The sequence below is a fragment of the Phaseolus vulgaris genome, chromosome 1, assembly GCF_051622355.1.
Source record: "Phaseolus vulgaris cultivar YP4 chromosome 1, ASM5162235v1, whole genome shotgun sequence".
Lineage (NCBI taxonomy): Eukaryota > Viridiplantae > Streptophyta > Magnoliopsida > Fabales > Fabaceae > Phaseolus > Phaseolus vulgaris.
The window spans coordinates 2,518,489-2,527,458 of record NC_143498.1 but is presented as its reverse complement, the minus strand read 5'-3'; the positions used below and the strand labels follow the sequence as shown (position 1 = coordinate 2,527,458).

The following is an 8,970-nucleotide window of genomic DNA, read 5'->3' as shown; positions in this document are numbered from 1 at the left end:
TCTTAATTAAAACATTTCAATATGTAAATTTATAAACCAAAGAAACATCCCATTTTTACCAAAAAATACTCCAATTACGAATATATTTCAATAACAATATTTCAATAACAATGTATAATATTGATGGAGATTCCACATCGACTATTAGAGATAAGGACAATTTATTGTATATAAGTGGGTGTAAATCTCAACTTCACGAGCCGGTTTTCCCACATCGACTAGAGATTACTCGAAAATGACTATGATACTATGTTACAAAGTGGACTTTAAGCCTAGCTCAACCCCATAAAATCGGCTATGAGGTTTGCACCCAATTATATACAATGAAAAGCTCTAATCTCCAATCGACGTGGGATCTCCATCAAATATATTAGATAAAAATCTTAAAAAACAGAGATAATAAACGAGAAAATTCAACTAATTTTATTAGGATAAATTTTAAATAATTATCATATCTTATTATATGAAGTTTGTATTTTTTTTATATATAATTATTTATAGTTAAGTTGATGTGAGATATCAGACAGTTTTAAATATAATTATAAATTAATTGTTAATTTTAACATTTTTTAAAAATAAAATAATGAAGTTGACTCTTTATTGAGGGAGTGGATATAATTTTATCCATTTCAGTCGCATTCGATTGAATTAGTTTCAAATTTTGTTCTAAAATTAAAATAAATTTAATTGAATATCTTTTTTGTTTTTCAACTTTTTTTTTTTATTGAATTTGACTAGTTTAGTTTTGAACATTTGTTCTTGGGCACAATTATTATATGCTACATATCTGCAACACAAAAGGTACTCTCCTATCATATCAACTTTATTTATATTTTTTCAATATATGAAAACAATAATTTATTTAATATATTTTGTAGTCATAAAATATAATTAATATTATTGGTATAAATGTATTATTAGTGCTACCTTTTTCAGATTCTTCATTTCTTCCACTCATCCAGCGAAGACAAATGGAGGAAAGCGCGATCCTCGTGACTCGTGAATCCGTTGCGTTGCACTCTCCTCGGGTTTGAATCGCCTGCGACGCTCACACGCTACTCTCCGTCGCCGGAAAATGACCTCCGACGGAGCTACTTCGGCTGCGGCGGCGGCGGCGAGTCGGAGGAAACCGTCGTGGAGAGAGAGAGAGAATAACCGAAGGAGAGAACGGAGGAGAAGAGCGATCGCGGCGAAAATATACTCTGGACTTCGAGCTCAGGGGAGCTATAACTTGCCGAAGCACTGTGACAACAACGAAGTTCTCAAAGCGCTCTGTGCCGAAGCTGGTTGGTGCGTCGAAGACGACGGCACTACCTATCGTAAGGTAATGAGTTAAATCAAATCACACATTCCAACCGTCACAGCGTCACTGGATCTTACTTTTGATTTTGCATTTCAGCCAAACCGTGCGTTTAGCTTTCCGTTTATGCTGCATTGCACTCAGGAATTGGAAGCGAGAGAGTATATATAGCCATTTTTTCGTTATTTCTAACTTAATTTTCGGATTTTTCTGATCCTTTCTACTAATGCTTAATTAGATACGGTAAATATAGGTAGTGATAAGTAGCAATAAATCTCAGCCTGTTTATGTAACAAAAACGGAATTCAACTTTGATATGCGAGGTGTGTGTTAACTTGATTGATTTATCTCGTAGGTAGAGTAAATAATAGCAATTGTAAATGGAAAAACTAGAAATTGTGTATCTACAGATAATGTTAATGGATGATTTTCTTGTCAATTACTGAGATTATTAGAGTTTTGCTTACTTTAGAGCCTAATTGTTAACGTGATTATCTGTGATGTATATAATATGAACTGATGGTTTTCTCATCAACTACTGAGACTATTGTAGTTGCTTACTTTAGACTCGGAATTGTTTGTGTTAATGTGATTAAATTTTTGTCGCACTCGAAATTGTTGGTGTTAATGTGATTCAATTTTGTCGCACTCTAAATTGTCGGTGTTAAGGTGATTAATTTGCCTCGGTAACGTAGTTTTGTGTGTTTTGGGTGAATAGGGTTGCAAGCCACCTCTGGCCAATGGTGCAGGGAGCTCGATGAGAAACATTCCCTTTTGTTCTTCACAAAGCCCAAGTCCTTTTTCTTCGTCGTATCCCAGTCCAATTCCTTCATACCAAGTGAGCCCTTCTTCATCCTCTTTCCCAAGCCCGTTTCGGTTAGATGTGGATAAGGACAGTGTATCAAACCTCATTCCATACATTCGCAATGCCTCCCTGTCTCTTCCTCCTCTGAGGATATCAAACAGTGCCCCTGTCACGCCGCCTCTGTCATCACCCACGTCAAGAAATCCGAAACCAATTCCTACGTGGGAGTCTATTGCCAAAGAATCCATGGCTTCCTTCAATTACCCTCTCTTTGCAGCTTCTGCTCCTGCCAGCCCCACGCACCGTCACCTTTACACCCCAGCCACTATTCCAGAATGTGATGAGTCTGATACTTCCACCTGTGAGTCTAGCCAGTGGATGAAATTCCAAGCATTTGCCCCTTCTGCATCTACGTTGCCAACTTCTCCAACCTTCAATCTTGTTAAACCTTTGGTTCCACATATTGTGCCTGATAACTCAATCCAGGAGATGAGGACGAGTTCAGAAGAGATTGGAGTGCAGGTAATGCCTTGGGTTGGGGAAAAAATTCATGAAGTGGCATTGGATGATTTGGAACTAACGCTTGGAAGCGGGAAGGTGCGGAGTTAGGCTGCTAGCAGAATTGCTTCACCTTTGTGATTTGAAGTTGAAGTTTCAAGTTCTGTCATGTTTCTTGTATGTCAAAAGCTCACAAGACCAGCTTATTTGTCAATGTCGTACATTTAAATTATATTGTTCTTCTTTTTGTTCTTTTTCTTTGTATTAAATAGTTTGTATGTGATTTTGATTTTTACCAACAGGTTTTGTAGTGAGCTTAAAGTGAACTAGTAGTCTCTATTGTCTTTCTACCATATTGACCCCGTTGATAACTTAATGAGCCCAGAGCTGCGTGAACTATAATATGGAATTTTATGTTACTAGTCTCTACTCATGAAGGCATGTGGCACTTTCGGGTGTTGTTCCCTGGTTGGTGCTGTGTATAATATGTGATGAGCTGTGCTGGAGATGGGGATTCTTTGGAAAGAAGTATAAGATTTGCTGTTATAGTGCCCTTCTGGTTTGACAAATTGGTATTTTTTAATGTATTCGTAAGTAATTTACTTGTTTCTAACAGCTTCAGTAATCGCTTGTTTTGAAATTTTATTTTATTTTCGACATAATTCATGGTTGGGTGAGGATGGTTTGGGTCTCATTTTTGTTCCTTTGACGGGGATGGACCAGAAAATGTTCGAGTGATATCTAATGAGATCATTGATCGTGAATTGAAAATTCTTATGAATCCTTTTTGGCTAGTATCATTTGGAGAACAGAGGTCATGGGATGTCTGTAATGAAGAGCAGAAGATCGCAGTACCCACGTAACTAAGGCAACTTGTTAGAATGTCTTTAAATACTCATTGATGATGACAAGCTTGTGCCAGTTCATTGATTGTCTATGGTTAAATCTGGCATGATAATAATTTGGTATGTGTTTACTTTCTGGAGTTTGTTAATGTTGTAGTGTCTTCTTTGGTTCATCTCTTTGGGAGAGGAATTGTTTCTTATGTTTTTAGTTGATTAAACTTTTATTTCTGATTGGAAGGGTAAGACTACAATGACTCTCCTCCGTACATTCATATGGTGAGGAGCTTTTGGCACCATGATGCATTAGTTTAAACTTTGACTTATAATACAACTATGCATCGTACATGTTATGATATTTATTTGTTTCCATGTGGAAGTGTGATCTTGGACAGATAAGCAATCTAACTGCATATGAAAATTTTATTTATTGTTATATGTCTTGATAGACGTTTATTTGTATGTCACACCTTATAATTAGGACTCCTTTTCACTTGAAATTTTTAACCATGTTTCATTCTCCTCCTTTCTCGTTCTTGTAAATAGTTATTATCAAAAATTGAGTCACATTTTAATGAAGTTATCTTCATTTCCATAAAATTGTCCTAGTTAGAAGGTGTATCGGTCCAGTATCGAACAAGCCATGTCACTCGATCTCGATGTTCGACTGATCGCATTAATATATATTAAAGACGCTCAATAAATGACAGCAGTGATAATTGTAGAAATTTCCTACGAATTATGATTATTTCCTACCAAATTCAGGTGACATCAATATACCAATATACCTCTTTATAAATCAGGAATCATGCTATAAAACAGCTGATATTTGATTGATTTGACCCATTCAATAAGGTTCATGACTAAACATTATAAATAAACCTTTTACACAACATACACTCTTTACACATAGTACTTACTTGAGTGTCAAAGTACATTTTTCAGGTCCATCCTGACCGAGCACCGATAACAAAAGGAGAAGACTTGAAGGAAAAAGTAAGGAGGATCTAGGTTCTTTTTTGTCCATACACAAGTGCAATTAACGCCCACCGTGGGGCTCAGATAGAGTAAAAGCAAGCAAAAGGTAACAAGACAAATGGCAAGCGAGAAAATGACAAAAGTTGAGCAAATGGCTATGTTTTATACCTTATAGAGAGATGGCGGAGATGCGCGAGAAGAACGATGAGGAGATACGAATCCTCCGAGAATATAATTATCAAACGAACCAATTGGAACACACTATTACTTTGGAGGAAGAACATGAAGTATAATCTTTACTGATCAAATCAAAAGCCTTTACTCTTGAATGAAGATATCAACACAAAACATTTACACAAACAAGTAATTATCAAAATATATATTATATATATATATATTTTGCAATTTATTCGTAATTGATATTTTTTTATGAAACAAAATTTAAAAAAAATAAAACACTTATAAAGATGAGTAGTAACTCACCTTGATTAAGCTAATTTATACCAAAATATAATGATTTTACGTAATAATGATGATAATAACATTTTTTTTATTCATAATATATTGTAAATTTTTATTATTAATATAAAAATATAAGTAATAACATTATTTAATATATAAATGAAAAAATAAGAAATTACTCACGCCTATGTTTCCCCGTTGTTATAAACGTTAATTCCTTGCCAATCCAAATATACTTTAATTACAATGTTTTCAATCCCTAAAGAATTAGATAATTTTTATAAAATAAGATAATTTTTTCTAAAAAATATATTTTTGTTTTTTTTTGTTCACTCTAACATTACTATTTGTTATTTGTTATGATCACAGCGGAAGTAATTGGAGTTCCACCAGCACCACCGCAACCACCACCACAACCACCACCCATTCCTCCCCAATCGGTGGCAACACCTTCCACCATCCCCAAATCGATAGCTATGGATTCCAATCCCAAACCTTCCTCATCACCAGCGCCAAACCCTAACCCTAGCAAAGCACAATCCTCGAAGGAACAACACCACAGAGACCTATTGAACTGCATCGAAGCCTACCTCGCGAAGCGCGACGGCGTGGACAAGCTCCTCAAGATTTCCCGTTACGCCGCCAAACTCATCCTCGCCTCTTCGCTCCTTCAATCCTCCAACAACCCAACCCTCTCCCACCGCCTCAAATCCTTCGAATCCAGCGTCGGCGTCAGCCGCAAGGCCTTCCGACTCGGCAAATTCGTCCAAGACCTAAACGCTCTCCGAGCCTCGCACCCCCACTCCAACCGCCACCTCCTCTTCACCCTCCTCACCTACGGCGGCGAGGGCTTCTACTACTTCGTCGAGCAGTTCGTGTGGCTCGCGAAATCCGGCCTCATCGATCCCAAGCACGCGCGCGCGTTCCAGAAAGTGAGCGCGTGGGCGGAGCTCGTCGGGTACTTCGGGAGCTTGGCGCTCAAACTCGCCGATTTAAACTCTATTGCTGAGGAGGAGACGTGTTTGGCGTCGAGCGTGGAGATCACGCGCTTGAGAGGGGTTGGGTGCGCGGAAGAAGAATCTAGGTTGCGGAAGTTGAGGGAAAAGAAAACGATGAAGAGGCTTTCGGTTGTTCAGGATTTGGCCGATGCAGCTATGGCTTTGGACGATGTTTTGGATGGGAATGCACCGTTTTCGAAACCGGTTTTCTTGGCTTCCGCGGGGCTTTTGTCTGCGCTTATTGGCACTCACAAGAATTGGGTCTCTTGCTGAATCTCTCACAACTTCTTTTCATGCATAAAAATTCATGTAGGTATGTACACTGTATAGATAGGAAAAAAAAATGGTGATTTGTTCTTTGTTACTTTCTTATGCTTATAGTTTTGGATTTATCAATTAATATCAATCAATGAATTAAAATGGGCATGATTCTATTTGTTTGTTTTTCTTGTTTGATTTTCTGTGGTTGTGGAAATTCTGACTTTGTTTCGTATGGTGTGGTTTTTGGATAGAAGAAAAGAGAATGATATTTGTTCTGTGTTACGTAGAATTGTATGTGTTAGAATCCATGGTTGTACTAGAAGAGAGAAAAATGGAGAAAATGTTATGAACTGGAAAAAGAAATTTGCATTAGAATGAGTATAGTGAGTTTTTAAATAGGATTAGGAGGTTTGTATGAATATGACAACTAATCTCTTAACTAAATTTCTATTTGATTTAACTTATCAACACTGCAAAATTGAATGACTCGTTGTTGTTCATTGAAGTTCATTCATAATTTTCTAGTTTTCAATCAATTTTACTCGACAGGGTACTCTGTATTATTGGTTGGGAAGAGTGTGTTGGAGAGTTTCTTGGTAACACTTTTTTACATGACTAGTGCGGCTTCATAGGAGAAGGAAAAAATAAATGGATTGCAGGTATGTTAGGCTTGATTTGTTTTAGGAATGCATTTTCATGGCCACTTTATCCCTGTCGAGATGCATTCTGATGAAGTCTCAGGTACATGCATCATTGCCACCACTGAATTCACACAAAAAACTAGATGAACTAGCAATATATGTCTCTTGTCACAAATATACTGAAAATGCTTCAGAGTATGGAAGGGTGTTTCTCCTGAAAGTTTTTGCCACAAAATAAGTGATTTTGAAATTTATCAGAGTTTCATTACCCAATGAATGTGTTGCTTGTTCTCTTGTGAAGTTCTCTTGCTTGTTCCTTAAGCAGTTCACTACAAACAAAGTTAAGCCACCGATTATGACAACTTTATTTCATGTGAGGCAACATGAAAATGAGCCACTAAAACACTATATGACCTACTTTTGTAATTTCAATATGCATTCCTCAATTGAATGTGAAGATGTTGTAAAATTTCACACATGCATTCCTTTAACAAATCTCTCATTCATGAAGGTTGAGTCCATGCAAAAGTAAGATACTGGCAGAGCCTCATACCATATTGAAGTTGAAGAGGTGATGCAACAAAAGAAAGTTAAGGAAAAGTGAGTAGTGTCATCTACTGCAAGATACATGACAAGAATTAAAGCCATTCAAGGATGAATTTTAACATGACTAACAAATAGATAGGTCAAATGCTTCCTATTTATCACACCAGGTTGGTTTACGACATCAACATCACCACCATTAAGATCTAAAAAGAAAATCATTATGATCCAAATATGAATTTCAAAAATTATAGCATAATTAATAATATAATAATCACAACATTATTTTGGAAGTGTGAAATGATATATTCATTGTATAATATTTTGTTTTGGAAAGATATGTTTGCTAAGAATTTTCATTATAACTTTTTCCTTTTCTGGTTAAACTTAATAATATAGATGATTAGTTTATTTGTTTTTTTCATTGTTTTAATGATTTTATTCGTGTTTCTTATGAAACAAAATTGTAAAGTATTCAGCTTGCTTGTTTTTTCACTTTTATATTTAAGTAAAAACTGTTGTAATAATAATGATAAGTAAAACACACTAGGGTTTCATTTGCATTTTCTATTGTCAAGAACAAATTTTTGTTATTCTGTTTTTTTCTTTTTGGATTACTGATGTAAAAAAATAATAATGATAAGTAAAAAAATATCTTTAAAACTAAATTAAAATTAGGATACTAACATTTTTTTGATGATACAGTTTTCTCGGTTATAAAAAGTTTTTGAGAAGATAAAATTGAGATAACTTGATATACAACACATTTTAATTTGAGGAAAAAAAACATATTTAATCCTTTTAACTATTAACTTAAGTTATTTTTAAATATAAATATTTCTTTAAAATTATTATTAAATATAATTTTAAATTGATTATATATTTATATTTAGTAATAAAATTATCTATTTAAATCGTAATCACGTATATCATTAAAATAAACGACCAAGTAATTTATTGTAATAAAATTGGATCCAGTTTCAAACAAAATCTCATATTTGAGTTTTGTAAATTAAAAAAATTATATAATTGAAATGAGAGATTATATAAAGGAGATGAAAAAGGAAATTTTTCTATTTCATGAATTTGGATAAGAAAGATATGTTTTCTATATTTGATTTACTTTCTAAAACCTAACGTTATTTTATTAGGAGACAATGTTTTTCAAAAGCCAAGATTTTCTCATAATGACCTTTAACTAACTTTCTGACAAAAAAATAAAATAAAATCTCACGAAATTGGTGAAAAACAAACTTTCCAAAGAAAAATACAAATTTACTAAAAAAGGAAAAAATTAGTTATATTATATATAGTAACAAATTAATTACTTTGATAAAATTTACTTTGATTTTTAAAGAAAATAAAGATTTCGATAAAAAAAAACATATTACTTTTCCATAATTATAAAATTATATAAATATTTTTAAGAATCGTAATTTCTGTGTATGAAAAATACTTCTTACACAAAATGCTGCGGCGATCAAGTTTCTCCGACCAAAATTAATAATTACATGGTTGTAAAAAAAATATTAAAAAACAATATCATAATAATATTTAACAAACAAGTTTATCTATATCTTGAATAAATAAGGATTAAAGGAAAATGCTAATAAACATAATATCTTAAAAATCAACATATTTA

At 34.1% G+C, this 8,970-nt stretch overlaps 2 protein-coding genes across 5 annotated transcripts; both read left to right on the top strand.

The window, feature by feature from the left end:
• Nucleotides 1–845: 845 nt before the first annotated feature.
• Nucleotides 846–2,929, top strand: LOC137816432 (protein BRASSINAZOLE-RESISTANT 1). Its single transcript, XM_068619567.2, has 2 exons — nucleotides 846–1,324; nucleotides 2,019–2,929. The coding sequence occupies exons 1-2, from the start codon at nucleotides 1,076–1,078 to the stop codon at nucleotides 2,712–2,714; spliced, it is 945 nt and encodes a 314-aa protein (XP_068475668.1). The 5' UTR covers nucleotides 846–1,075; the 3' UTR covers nucleotides 2,715–2,929.
• Nucleotides 2,930–5,117: 2,188 nt separating this feature from the next.
• PEX11A (peroxin 11A) lies at nucleotides 5,118–7,739 on the top strand. 4 transcript variants are annotated; one of them, XR_011081802.2, is made up of 3 exons: nucleotides 5,118–6,196; nucleotides 6,694–6,803; nucleotides 7,297–7,739. XR_011081802.2 is itself a non-coding variant. In XM_068619564.2 (2 exons), exon 1 carries the CDS (start codon nucleotides 5,245–5,247, stop codon nucleotides 6,154–6,156), a length of 912 nt encoding a protein of 303 aa, XP_068475665.1. In that variant the 5' UTR covers nucleotides 5,118–5,244; the 3' UTR covers nucleotides 6,157–6,196; nucleotides 7,297–7,739. The 4 variants fall into 4 exon arrangements, 2 of the variants coding, with proteins under 2 accessions (XP_068475665.1, XP_068475666.1); XR_011081803.2 differs by having other exon boundaries at nucleotides 5,144–6,192; XM_068619564.2 differs by lacking the exon at nucleotides 6,694–6,803.
• The last annotated feature ends 1,231 nt before the right edge of the window (nucleotides 7,740–8,970 follow it).